Consider the following 12,572-nt stretch of genomic DNA (forward strand, 5'->3'; position numbering starts at 1 on the left):
GAACGCAGGTTCTGGAAGCTGGCGGTGTACCCAGAAACCCGAAGGCGCGTCTGACTTCAGCCTCCTCAGTGTCTCTGGGTTGGTGTTTAGGGAGAGGCAGTGGAGGCAGGATCTCCTAGCTAACAAAGGAGGAAGCCCTCGGTGGAGGCAGACTGAGAGGCGTGTTACATAACCAAGGCTGTTTCAGTGCCAGTGCCCATGCCTGTCCTTGTGTGCATGCTAAAGCCTGTTGGCCTGATTCAGTGTGAGGCGAGGGGGGGGGTTATCTAATTAGGGAGTTATCTTAAGTGTTTCTCATGTCCCCAGCAGGTAGTAAGAGGTTTAGAGACTCCTGAGTTCCGCTGTCTGCCCAGCCGTGCTGCACAGCTAGTCCGCAGGGATCGCAGCCACCACACGGCCAGATCAACACTGATTCTCCTGGTCTCCTCCTGGTCTCCTCCGCCGTCCTCCCTGGTCCTTTCCTGCACTCTCACCCTCCAGGCTCAGGGACAAGTCAAGGGCCGTCGTCCCCTCGCTACTGACCTCCAGCCTCCCCTGCTCTCCCCTGCAGAGGCTGCCCTCCAGCCCAGCCTCCCCTGCTCTCCCCTGCAGAGGCTGCAACCTCCAGGCTCCTCGGCCCCAAAGCAGAGCCATGGGGAACCACGGGTCCAATCTGGATGATATCCTGGCCGAGGACATGCATCACTGGTACAACATGTTCATGAGGGAGTCTCCATCCGGCCTCATCACTCTGTTTGAGCTGAAGGCCATCCTGGGGCTGCAGGGCATGACCGAGAATGCCAACAGCTACGTGGACCAGGTGTTCTTTACCTTCGACATGGACGGGGTGAGTACAAACAACAAGCTTCTGTTCAGATACGCAGGCGCGAATATCGGGGCTGTTTGGTGTGTGGTTTGGTCACGGCTGAAAGGACACTTTTGGTGGCATTGGGACGTTGTTAGCGATGGTGGTGGTTCACATGTGGAGGGAGGATAGGTGGAAGATGTTGACTCTCTAAGATGTGTAAGAGACTGCAGACCTGTTGTCTGGTCTGGGTGGCTCCAAGGTGAACGTCATGCAATGTGTGTTCACTGACATTGATCACACTCATCCAACCAATCAAAACCGAGTCCAACAATCATCGATAATCAATTTTGGAGAATTCATGCAAGCCCTGGCGAAAGGTTAAAGGTCAGCCTGAGACACCTAATGTGCTCAGATATGGAGCTAAGTACGAGATGTTCTCTGAGGAGGTTCCTGTCCTAATGAGCTTACTCATGGATGAGACGGATCCCATTTAGGATCTCAGTTGGTAGGCTAACCTTAAGGGATTGTCTCTGTCAGGGCCTGCTGTGTAAGTGTGAGTGTGAGAGAGAGACAGAGAGAGAGAGAGAGAGAGAGAGAGAGAGAGAGAGCTGCTTAATGACGATCCATGCAGAAAGTGGGTCTGAGTTTATGGGATCAAGCTGCCAGCGTCCAAGCAGCCAAACATGCCTTTAAACTCACATTCTTCAACACTGACTGTGTGTCTGATTTCCCTCTGTCTAAATGAGTGTGATTATTGGCTGTAGTAGAAATATAAATGTGAGGGAGATGGGGTGTTGCTGATGGTGCTGTTGGGTAGGCGTCACACTAATCATCAAACTAGGCGGAGCAGGCAATATAATGGTTGATGCTACACGGGTAAAACCATAGCTCTGGGTAATCTGTAACAGAGAGAAAAAATCAGGTTATCCTCTGGGGATAATCTGGGGATTATGGTTTGATAATATCACCCACAGACATTTAAAACACTACTGAGGAATCCCTACCATAGGTCTACAGATGAGATCATTATCACCTGACAGGGCATACCTTCATCAAAGAGTGATCTCTGATGATATGTCATTTCCTGTCAGGGGAGGAAGTGAGGGCTGCTTTGGTCTGTGTGCTGTAGTGCTGCTGCATTCTGGGTATCATAAAATAGTTGACCCAGTTTGATCAGATTTTATGTAAAGTAGTTTGGTTTTATGTGAATTGAGTGGTAGTATGTTTCTCTGAACCTCTGTCTCCCTCTTCTTCCTGTTTAGGATGGGTACATAGACTTTGTGGAGTACATCGCTGCCGTCAGTCTGATGCTGAAAGGAGAAATCAATCAGAAATTAAAGTGGTACTTCAAACTTTTCGACCAAGACGGGAACGGAAAGATTGACAAAGATGAACTGGAAACAATCTTCACGGTAAACGTTTGTTTGATTACACTGTGTGTTCTGGTTCCAGTAGCCGTTATGATCAGTTTATGTGGAAGGTAAACCGCCAGACAGATCTGAGGAATCAGAGATGAGAGAGGAGGCTGTTTCACCACCTAGAGCCTCGCGTCACTCTCAGACGTTCAGGTTCACCTCGGGAGAAAGGTTCATTAGCTTGTTGGAAAAGCTGAATGACATCAGCCGACTTGATCTGCCTGGTGATATTCACTGAGATTAATTGAGAGAAGTAGGTTGGATTAGAACCTAAATTAGTCAAGGCCACCTAATCTTTGGGTGAGCTCATCCAATCAGTGCCTCCAATGGCATGCTAAGGGATGTCATAGATGAATGACCTCATTTGCGCTCTGACCTCATTGGTTTTGCCACTCATGAATAACTTTTGAAGAGGACATAATTTTTTAATTATCATGATTATTGATTACTTATCAAAGCACTTACTTGCGTTTGTATGTGGTACTTTGTTTTAGGAAACTGGAATAGAATGTGGATGCACACTGTTCAGTAAACAAACATGTATTTGTTTGTTTTTCTATGTGTTGTCCTCAGGCGGTTCAGGACATCACACGTAACCATGACGTCACCCCCGAGGAGATCGTGTCGCTCATATTCACGAGGATCGACGTGAACGGAGAAGGTGAGGAGAACACAAGGACATGTTGATACCCTGACCTCAACACTGTCTAACTGCAGCACAAAGGCCACATTTAACATCCACAGGATGTCATGAGAGCTTTGTTGACTGTAGCTGTCCTTGTTCCCCTGCAGGTGAGCTGACTCTGGAGGAGTTCATAGAGGGAGCGAAGGGACACCCTGACATCATGGAAATGCTGAAGAAGATGATGGACCTGACTCCTGTGCTCATCATCATCGTGGAGGGACGCCAGGTGGGATAAGAGGGTGCGCTGGCAGGAGTGTGGGACACTGAAGAAAAACGTCCTGAACATTAACCCTTTAAAGACTAATTTTGAGATTACCCCATGAAGAACCAGAGGAGGCTTAATACAAGAAGCAGCCAAGCAAACTATGTGGAGACAGCTGGGGGGGGGGCACCTGGGGGACACACCTGGGAGACACACACCTGGGGGAACACTGAAGCGAACATGTTCCGGTGCATTTTGTTTCCTCATCTAGCGTCACAGCCCAGGATGAACGCTCGCTCTCTGATCTCCGGCTTCCTACTTCCTGCACAGCGAGGTCACCAGCTGGGCTCCCCTGGGAGGTCAAAGGTCACGCTGCAAACGTCCCTGCTGGAATCAAGCTTCCTGGCTGCCAAGAGAGCGAGCCTGTCCTTGGACTGCTTCTGATCCTGCTAATGCTGTCAAGGGTTCAGTCAGAGCTCCCCTCCTACCACCCCACCCGGATTTACACCTTCGTCATGGCAACGTGGTTTCTTATTTTAGGAGGGATTCGAGACCGGTACAAGCAGCTCTCTGAAGGACTTCCAGGGATGAGGGTTCTGTAGATACGCATACCTTTTGTTAGTTTGTTCACTGACACAGAAATCTTTGAGCTCTTTCAGCAGAAATCTGCCTGCGCTGCTTTCCTGCATCCCTGGAGAAGCACAGGTCAGACGGTCACCTTTCCAAATATTTCCATGCTGGATGTCGATCAAACACTGACGATGAATTAGGTTCTCTCTATTCCTCCAGCTGGCAATTACAAAACCCTGTACATGCTGAACTGTGCATCGTGTGAAGGAGTCTCTTACACGATGCACAGTTTGACTCTCAGTCGATATCTACACCTCCTGCTGAACTTCCTCTGGTCTCTGTCATAGTTGGCTTGAGTTTATTCCGTTTTCCTAGTCTTGCTTGTTGAATGTCACAAAGGGAAGTGGCATTGTTTATTTAATCATTACAATATTGCTACTGGTCAAGCTATGAGACTTGTGTATATATCAGTACGTTACTAAGCAACGAAGAGGTAGATAATACCCCCTCACAACCTTTCAGACAACAAATTGACACACAGTGGAATGTTATTATACAGTAAGCTTTGAGGGAAGACTGACTGCTGGTTATCAGTTCTCTGTGAGGACTTCTCTGAACTACAGACAGTTGTTTTTTTGTCTTCTGTTTTTGTCTTTTTATCTATTTTTGTATTCAGAGAATGGAAGGGAATGCACACAGCAGGAGCAGAGAACGTCAGCGTGTTGTACATAATGATGCTTGTGTTTTATAAAGATGTGAATTCTGACGTTGTACTGAGTGGACTGTGCATGTTCATGAAAGGGTCTCAGGCTGTGACTTGTGTGCAATAGGAGAACTCAGTAAGCAATCATTTAACATTACTTACTGATTATAAGTTTGATTGATTTCTATTAATCAATTGGTGTTGCCTTATCAATAAACCTTTTAAAAAGACACTGATTATTTGATATCTTAAATATTTATTTGTTTATAATATAAATGAAACATGGAGCTGACAGTTGAAGATCTGAGTCACGGACACTCAGGACATTAGAGATGGAACTCTGAGGGCATGATAGTCACCTCCAGCTAACTCAATTAAACTTAATTTTAATTCACACCAATTTACCTAGAACCCATAAATTACGACTAACCGACAACAACACTATGGAAATAACGTGTTCACAACACAAATGTTTTACTTCAAAAAAGGTACAAAACAGAGTTTTAAGTTTAAAGATGATTTCACATACCGTCCCTAAAAAGTTTATACTTTTGGTCCATCGTTGGAGAGAATTCTTATATATTTTTCCCACCCCTTCCCAGGCTCTCCTTCAGCTATTCCAGTGATGATATTACTAGAACTAACCCAACTCTACTCCTGCTGAGTGGATTCATATCTGCTTGCTCCCTGCTCCCGCTCTGAGCCAGGTCTGATCTAATCCCTAACCCACCTGGATTACCTGAACGTTAAACCAACTACCATAATGGTAATGATAATACCTGTGCAGTTACCGCTCAAAAAAGACCACCACAAATCCCCTCACTAGTGGACTAGTTGCATTTGGAAAAAGACACGCTACCTGTACACACACTCAGCACTTCACAGGGGGGGGGCGTTTCGGGTCGTCCAACGCCCCCAAAGACCGGTCTTTAAGCGCTGTTCTGGATCGGTTGAAGCGACACGTCGTTGCCGTGGAACCCTCCAGAGCGTGAGCTAAGAGGTCAGGGTTCGCCGGGAGGGAGGAGACGAGCTCTCACAGGCGTTTGTGTTTGTCTGACGGCCGCCGCAGCAGGGACTGGTAGAGGAGGAGGAAGGAGTAGGCCACGCCCACGGAGCAGTACACCGACGTCACCAGCAGGGGCACGAAGGGCAGGGTCTGCTGCCACGGCGACAGAGGGTAGAGAATCTCACAGATGATCTCCACGGCAGAAAGGCCCAGGAGATAGGAAGCTTCCAGAAGGTGCAGAAGGGGGCCCTGGCCACTGGGAGAGAGACAGAGACACCTGGCTTATTTGTATGGAACGAATCATTACTTACATCATTAATCAATGTAGCTATGCTGATGAGCTGAACAGCAGCGTGTTGACCTCTGCTCTGTGGGGATCTCAGAATAAGACCCCACCTCGCTACCTCCACCGCCTTCAACACCACCAGGACAGAAACACTGAGGTGTTAGCTGGAGTCAGGTGGCTGAGCGGTGAGGGAGTCGGACTAGTAATCCGAAGGTTGCCAGTTCGATTCCCGGTCATGCAAACTGACGTTGTGTCCTTGGGCAAGGCACTTCACCCTACTTGCCTCGGGAGAATGTCCCTGTATTTACTGTAAGTCGCTCTGGATAAGAGCGTCTGCTAAATGACTAAATGTAAATGTAGCTGACCTGAAGAGAGTTCTCAGGGAGGAGAAGCTGTAGAGGGTGAACAGCAGCATGAGCAGCAGTTTGACGGGCAGCTCTGTGGGAGGAGAAGAGATGTTCAGCCTGACGCCCTGCTGATCACATGAAACACACACAAGATCAGAGGCAACAGGACTCGGCTGGTCTCAAGTCGGGCTCCTCACCTGCAGGTGTGAAGAGAAGTGGGAACAGAGAATAGTGTCCGGTGGTGGCCAGCATCAGGAAGATCCTAGCATCCTCTCTGCTCTCGACCGCTAATATGCTATTAAACACAAAAGGGATAAAGCACAGAGTTAGAATAACACAACGGGGCACACAAGGGTGCGTTGGAAGACGGAAACATTCTAGAACATGCAGGGCCGAGGTTGAGGAAGGCTGATCTAGATTAAGTTAAATAAGAGTGTTTATAGGAGTGTTTATGCTGCGATACCGACTCACCTGAGGGGACTCACCTGAGGGGCAAGATGGCGATGAGGATGGCCTTCTCGTGGACGTGCCAGCCGAACATGAAGGTGCTGAGGGCGCAGACCACCAGGCAGCGCAGGAACCCACGGGCGCCGCGCGGACGACGCCAGATACTCACCACCGCGGGCTGAGGAAACACAGGAGGGAAACCATGGACGTGATGGACCATGACCCATCCAGCTCTCTCTCTCACACACACACACACACACACAAGCTTCTATCCTGTCGGATCAGCTGACGATTCACAGCTACGGGTAAAAACCAAAACATCACTGATGCTTAAATACTTCTGGCACTGAGCCGTTTGTGGAACACAGACTCCAACGATCATGGGGCGTTCCTGGATGAACTGCATGAGACTAAAGCAGAGACTGAAATCGGAGAGATCAGAGAGAGATCAGCTCACCAGGACGGATGCCAGAGTGCAGATGAGGGTGATGGAGGGAGAGATGGAAGGCAGGACGGAGTGCTGGAACTCCTGCACCAGTCCGCCGGTCATCGAGGCTTCTGGAAGCTTCTTCACATCCAGCAGCTTGAGACGCACCCCTGAGGAACACAGCACCATCAAACATCCCTCAGTAAAAACACTAACTCTGCTGGACTACTGAAATAAGCACAATTCATTTATTATCTTTTTCAACACCCAAAAAAAAAAAAAAATTGAAGTATGGCCAGAGACAGGTTGTGAGAGGGATGGAAGCCTCTTTCTCCCTCCTCACCCAGGACTGACAGAACCTTGTCCAGCCCGTTGTAGAGGGCCCAGACATTGGGTGCCCAGTAGGCGTGGCAGAGACCTCTCTTGAAGGGGAAGAGTCTGGACAGGACCTGGGGGAGCTGGCCCTGCACACAGCAGGGCCCACAACACAGAGAACAGTGAGGCGTTCACAGAGAGCCAGCGGACCGTAAGAGGCAAAGGTACCGTGAGGCGTATCACAAAGTCTCCTTGACGACGTTCACCAGGGGCTGTACAGAAGACTGAAGGCTACTCACCATGGCTATGAAAGGACCGAACGACAGAGCGAAGACAGAGACAACCATGCTGCCCAGAGCCACCAGGCGCACGGGGCTGAAGCTGCTCCACCTCAGCGAGCCGTCTGCACAAACCCAAGAATCACCACTGACACGACCAATCACAACACCAAACGCTCTGAGCGGTGAGCGGACATGTAACAGCCCTTACCAGGGTGGCACATTTAGTGCATTTTCCTTAACATCCCTGGTCCTTACCAGTGTTGTCCTGGGTGAAACAGAAGCTCCTCAGCAGGAAGATGCCGTACGCTGGAGCCACATACAGGTAGATGTGTTTCAGGTTCAACAGGACTGCAAAAAGCAGCGCTCCCTCCAGATGTCTGGCCTGCTCAACACAGACATGTTACAGGTGAAGAGAAGAATGTGGTTTCAGGAGCAACATGTTAGGTACAGAGATGGCAAAAGTACACACATCCTCCACTCAAGTAGAAGTACAAATACTAATGTTTAAAAAGAATATTTAGGAATGTTTATTGTCAAATCCATAATGTAACTTTTTTTTCTAAAATATCTTTTCAACCTTTTTAAACTTTTTTGTCCACACACAACACGACACAAAAACCTTTCTAGTTTTTCGAAAATATTTAGTAACTTTTTTTTTTCACACACAAAATGATACCTGTAAATGTCTTGCGATGGACAGTAGCAGAACACCAAACAAGAAACCATTGTACTGGAAATGAATATCTGTGCACAATGTTAAGGCCTCGATACAGAGCATGACAAGCACATAGCTTAATCCTGTCATCACTTTATATTCCTTAAGAGTTTAGGTTGGTTTAGGACCGAGGTGAAGTTCTATGGGTGTGTGTGAAGCCCGTTGTGACATTGCTTGTAAAAAATAAATTAAAAACACTTTACAAACAAAATGTGATTTTATCTACCCTGAAAACCCAACTGAGCTGGACTTAAACTCCTTCTTGATTTCAACACAAAGGGAAACACATCAACTGTCAAATTCAACCGTGTCGTCAGAGATGTGAAGGATACGATCGACAACAAGGAGGCCGAAGTTCCAGAGCAGCAGAGCTGCCAGGATGAAACTGGGCTGCACCAGAACATCCCTGGAGCTCCTGTTCTGACGGACCGTTCTGCAGCACCTGACAAGAAAACACTCATCCTTTCAAAAAACAAAATCCTTATGTTGTTCTGTCTGTAATTGTGAAATGATTTGAAATGGCTGCCGCCTATAATGGCCAGGATGATCTTGAAAAAGATATTTGTAATCTCAAGAGCCTTTCCTGGATAAATAATAATAATAAAAAAAGATTCCTTCCATAACTAGAACAGCACTTTTCCAACTCCCAGGCCTAGATACTCACTCTCTGACAGCGTAGATGAAGACAATGTCGGTTACGATGACCGAGAGTCTCTGGAAGAGGACCGTGGCAGAGCTGGCGTAGGCCAGGTTCTGCACCACCAGCATCTCCTTGTCAAAGTGCTGGGCGACATGGGACAGGCCATATTCAAACCAGGCAAAGAGGGGAGGGTAGTCCAGGGTCCACTCTGAGGTATTCTACAGAAAATATACAAATATTGGTCAGTTAAATTTGTTTACTGTCATTTTAACTGGCATGTACTGTGAATTGTTTTTGCGGAAATAGTTAAATACATTTGTCAAACACTTCTGCAATGTGGTGATACATTTTAGTGGGGATCACATTAACAGACCTCATAATACCACTTGGACACTGGTAAACTATGTGTGATGGCGAGCCAGTTTCTATGCACCTCGAAGTCCGTGGAATGACTGAAAAGCAGAAATGACATTGAAAACATTCTACTTTGGCCTCTGCAAGAAGTGGCCTATAATGTACATTCAGATCATTTGTAAAAAGTAACGTAGCCTACTGTCAGCCAATTAAAATATGTTCCAACTAGTTTCATATATTATCTTGTCCATATTTTGTGATATTATGTTGAGAACTGTATATACAACGACATACATTTTAAATTAGCATAAGCTAATCTTCCAAGTTGTCCCCGCCAACCGCTTACTATCAATAAAGTTACATTGACAACGCAATAGCTATGATGAGGTGGCTCGCAGAGTGCTAACGCTAGTTAGGATTAGCTAGCTAGCTTTACAGATTAAATACGCGGTCTACAGATTCACTTTAATCATCGACTTTCAAAATGAATGACGGACTCATCACTCCACATTCTTCACTTACTATGCGTTTATCAAAAGACATTTTAAGAAAGAAACTCCAAGCGCCAATGCAGGGAACCAACTCCCACTTTCATCCATGGGGGCCGCCATGATGTGTCTTGTTTTGTAAGCAAAGCTTTATTGATAAGATGTTTGTTCCGAGTTGTTCGATTTGAGAAGTCCGATAGTGTGGTAAGGTTAAAGGCAGTACATCATTCAGCAAACAATTAATAGTGAAACGTATGGATTAATAATATGCATAGAAGATTTCGAGTGTCCATTGAAAATACATTTAAAGCTGTTACGTAAATCACTTTGTTTATATCCGGTGTCACCAAGTAAAAAAGTATGTGTGTGGTTGGAGGTGCCCTGTCTGAATGAAGAACACGAAGGCTTTGTCCCCAGTATAATGCTTTTTACTTAACCTCAGGTGGCTATAAGATAACGTAGGTAACATTTTCAAGCCTAGTTTCTTACCCAGCAATAACTGGATCGCTAATTTTTTACATTTTCAGTCAAAGTTGGTTCAGATCATGGCCAGGATAAGGCACTTAGCAACTATTTTGCGGTCAGTTTCGCGGCAACTACATATTGGTAGTCCGTGGGGACCACGATGCTTGAGAGGTGAGTTTAAAAAGTGATTTGGAAGCGTCAAACACAATTAAATATCCATTATACAATTAACCTCAAAATGTATCGGCTACCTTACTTGATTCTATCTCTGTCTCTCTTGTCTGTTTTGTTTCCCACCCATAGAGCTCCATTTTACAGCACCTGTTGCAGCTTACGACATGAGAAAAGTGGAGTTGATACCTCTCGAGCAAAGAAAACTGACGTTTGACTCGCATGCCATGGTCATAGAGTTGGAAAACAACGGTAGGCTACGCCAGATCTTAAATTGATTGTATGATTGCAGTTTCTTCATTTCTTCAATCTCACGATCCTCACGATAACCCCATGGTAAAACGTCTTGTCAATGTTGTAGGGTTTCAAAAGAATCAAGCAGAGCTCATAGTATCAGCGCTAGTGACTTTGACAACATCAAACATGGATATTGTATACAAGGACATGGTGACCTCAGCCCATCAGGTAGGTTTGAGGGTGCACATGCCCCGTGTGTATATAGTAGGCTAGATACGCGGATATTAGACATGAAGTCACAATCAATCACGTGTGTTAGGAGATCGCGCTGCAGCAGATCATGGCGCACCTGGACTCCATCCGGAAGGACATGGTGATCCTGGAGAAGAGTGAGTTTGCCAACCTGCGCTCCGAGAATGCGGTACATAACCTCCATTAGCCACATAATCATCTCCACCGTGCCTATTTGGACTCATAGCCTGTCCTTGTCCATTCAGCCTTAATGAGGTTGAGTCTCATTACAGAAAATGAAAACCGAACTGGACCATATAAGAAGCAGGTTACTGGTGAGTATCTATGGTATTTTATCATTAAAAAAAAAATATTATATAAACTGGCAAGTCATTAAGAACCAATTCTTATTCACAATAGCAGCCTGTCAAGTGGCAAAAGTCATTCCAGGGGGAAAGGGGCTTCAAGCTACTGATGTGTAACTCTGTATTGCTGTGCCGATCCCAGATGTGATGTGTTTCTGCTTCAGGAAGAAAGTCAGAAGATCAGAGCTGAGGCCAAGCTGGACATCAACCTGGAGAGAAGCAGAGTCACAGATCTGGTGTGTGTGTGTGTGTGTGTGTGTGTGTGTAAGCGTGTGTGTGTGTGTCTGTCCACCTGAACCTCCTCACTCTCTGTCATACAGCCTGTGTGAATCTGTTTCCTCAGTTTACCGACCAAGAGAACAAGCTGATGGAGGCCAGCACAGAGTTCCACAGGAAGGTAATCCTGTTTACAGTTATGCTACCGGGCCGCACCCGTCTGCACTCCTAACCCTTCGTCAAACTTCCCCTTAGAACGCAGACATCGATCACGACACAATGGAGACCAATAAGAAGATCGACCTCGAGGTTGCGTCCCTGAAAACCATCCTGGAGTCCCTGAAGCTGGAGACTATTCGCTACCTTGCAGGTACGGCAGGCAGACACCGGCGGAGGGTTTATTAGACATGGCACTTTTTGAAAACGGCATATCTGTTAAGAAAATCCTATTTAAACCTACACCCCTGGTTTGATGTGCTTTAGGTAGTTACACAAAACTCACAATTTTAATAGGCTACTGTTTGTAACTCCTGTCGCTTCTCTCACAGCGTCTGTTTTTGCCTGTCTGGCCATAACTTTGGGGTTCTATCGACTTTGGAAGTGACTGGACACCTTCGGGAGTGTTTTTCGTGACATTTTATACATGTTTATCCTGATATATCACAAAGTAAAACGTGCTTTACCTGTGAGGTTTCCATTGGGAACTGTAATGAGTTGTTTTTAGAGCATGCACGTTTTGAACAGCATTTATTTGCATGTCCTAAAACCTATAAGCAAACTGCCATAATTCTTATTACAGTAGACTTTGCTCACCAATTCAATTTATTTTATAGACTGATTGTCCAGAGCAGGAACATGTCCACAATCTTGTGAATTTCTCAATGTATTGTACTGTGCATGAATCTAAATAAACATTGCTCAAACATATTATCCATGTATTCCTTCACTTTTCTCACAAACAGTCATGCAACATTCGCTTTTTTCTTGGTTGTTTTTTTTCTCTCGATGATGGGAAGACATGGGGCGATGTCCTGGAGAGAGAACCAGAACTTACGATGTCCTGGAGAGAGAACCAGAACTTACGATGTCCTGGAGAGAGAACCAGAACTTACAATGTCTGTTGATTCTCATTAGAACCAAACACAGTAAGAAGAATCGTAAACTCCCAAGCTGGTGTTGAATAAACCTGCCCCAAAGACATTTCTCATTATTGTTTGAG

At 46.1% G+C, this 12,572-nt stretch overlaps 3 protein-coding genes across 6 annotated transcripts; 2 read left to right on the forward strand and 1 right to left on the reverse strand.

Moving 5' to 3' along the window:
• The first annotated feature begins 622 nt into the window (after nt 1-622).
• guca1d (guanylate cyclase activator 1d) lies at nt 623-3,533 on the forward strand. The gene is made up of 5 exons (XM_067256788.1): nt 623-826; nt 2,050-2,199; nt 2,776-2,863; nt 2,995-3,113; nt 3,420-3,533. The coding sequence occupies exons 1-5, from the start codon at nt 632-634 to the stop codon at nt 3,531-3,533; spliced, it is 666 nt and encodes a 221-aa protein (XP_067112889.1). The 5' UTR covers nt 623-631.
• On the reverse strand, nt 1,558-9,794 carry alg8 (ALG8 alpha-1,3-glucosyltransferase). 3 transcript variants are annotated; one of them, XR_010878957.1, is made up of 14 exons: nt 9,703-9,794; nt 9,200-9,278; nt 8,851-9,044; nt 8,519-8,628; nt 8,148-8,215; nt 7,727-7,856; nt 7,490-7,593; nt 7,219-7,339; nt 6,906-7,045; nt 6,487-6,626; nt 6,199-6,296; nt 6,020-6,092; nt 5,222-5,624; nt 1,558-1,686 (listed from the first exon to the last, which is right to left on the reverse strand). XR_010878957.1 is itself a non-coding variant. In XM_067256918.1 (13 exons), exons 1-13 carry the CDS (start codon nt 9,789-9,791, stop codon nt 5,396-5,398), a joined length of 1,572 nt encoding a protein of 523 aa, XP_067113019.1. In that variant the 5' UTR covers nt 9,792-9,794; the 3' UTR covers nt 4,605-5,395. The 3 variants fall into 3 exon arrangements, 2 of the variants coding, with proteins under 2 accessions (XP_067113019.1, XP_067113018.1); XM_067256918.1 differs by lacking the exon at nt 1,558-1,686 and having other exon boundaries at nt 4,605-5,624; nt 7,727-7,853; XM_067256917.1 differs by lacking the exon at nt 1,558-1,686 and having other exon boundaries at nt 4,605-5,624.
• Nucleotides 9,795-9,826: 32 nt separating this feature from the next.
• ccdc90b (coiled-coil domain containing 90B) lies at nt 9,827-12,282 on the forward strand. Of its 2 annotated transcripts, none has more exons than XM_067256919.1 (10): nt 9,827-9,872; nt 10,196-10,304; nt 10,437-10,556; nt 10,666-10,769; nt 10,861-10,962; nt 11,066-11,107; nt 11,302-11,373; nt 11,481-11,534; nt 11,609-11,723; nt 11,902-12,282. In XM_067256919.1, the coding sequence occupies exons 2-10, from the start codon at nt 10,214-10,216 to the stop codon at nt 11,955-11,957; spliced, it is 756 nt and encodes a 251-aa protein (XP_067113020.1). In that variant the 5' UTR covers nt 9,827-9,872; nt 10,196-10,213; the 3' UTR covers nt 11,958-12,282. The 2 variants fall into 2 exon arrangements, with proteins under 2 accessions (XP_067113020.1, XP_067113021.1); XM_067256920.1 differs by lacking the exon at nt 9,827-9,872 and adding an exon at nt 9,903-10,110.
• Nucleotides 12,283-12,572: the final 290 nt, after the last annotated feature.

The sequence above is a fragment of the Osmerus mordax genome, chromosome 19, assembly GCF_038355195.1.
Source record: "Osmerus mordax isolate fOsmMor3 chromosome 19, fOsmMor3.pri, whole genome shotgun sequence".
Taxonomy (NCBI): Eukaryota; Metazoa; Chordata; class Actinopteri; order Osmeriformes; family Osmeridae; genus Osmerus; species Osmerus mordax.

Excerpts from the sequence above, each read along its gene's own strand:
- guca1d (XM_067256788.1), top strand. The coding sequence starts at position 632 with ATGGGGAACCACGGGTCCAATCTGGATGATATCCTGGCCGAGGACATG. Across the intron at positions 827-2,049 it reads TTACCTTCGACATGGACGGG|GATGGGTACATAGACTTTGT; the intron begins GTGAGTACAAAC and ends CTTCCTGTTTAG. Across the intron at positions 2,200-2,775 it reads AACTGGAAACAATCTTCACG|GCGGTTCAGGACATCACACG; the intron begins GTAAACGTTTGT and ends TGTTGTCCTCAG.
- alg8 (XM_067256917.1), bottom strand. The coding sequence starts at position 9,791 with ATGGCGGCCCCCATGGATGAAAGTGGGAGTTGGTTCCCTGCATTGGCG. Across the intron at positions 7,340-7,489 it reads TCGGTCCTTTCATAGCCATG|GGCCAGCTCCCCCAGGTCCT; the intron begins GTGAGTAGCCTT and ends TGCTGTGTGCAG. Across the intron at positions 6,297-6,486 it reads ATCGCCATCTTGCCCCTCAG|CATATTAGCGGTCGAGAGCA; the intron begins GTGAGTCCCCTC and ends TGTGTTTAATAG.
- ccdc90b (XM_067256919.1), top strand. The coding sequence starts at position 10,214 with ATGGCCAGGATAAGGCACTTAGCAACTATTTTGCGGTCAGTTTCGCGG. Across the intron at positions 10,770-10,860 it reads TGGTGACCTCAGCCCATCAG|GAGATCGCGCTGCAGCAGAT; the intron begins GTAGGTTTGAGG and ends CACGTGTGTTAG. Across the intron at positions 10,963-11,065 it reads ACCTGCGCTCCGAGAATGCG|AAAATGAAAACCGAACTGGA; the intron begins GTACATAACCTC and ends GTCTCATTACAG.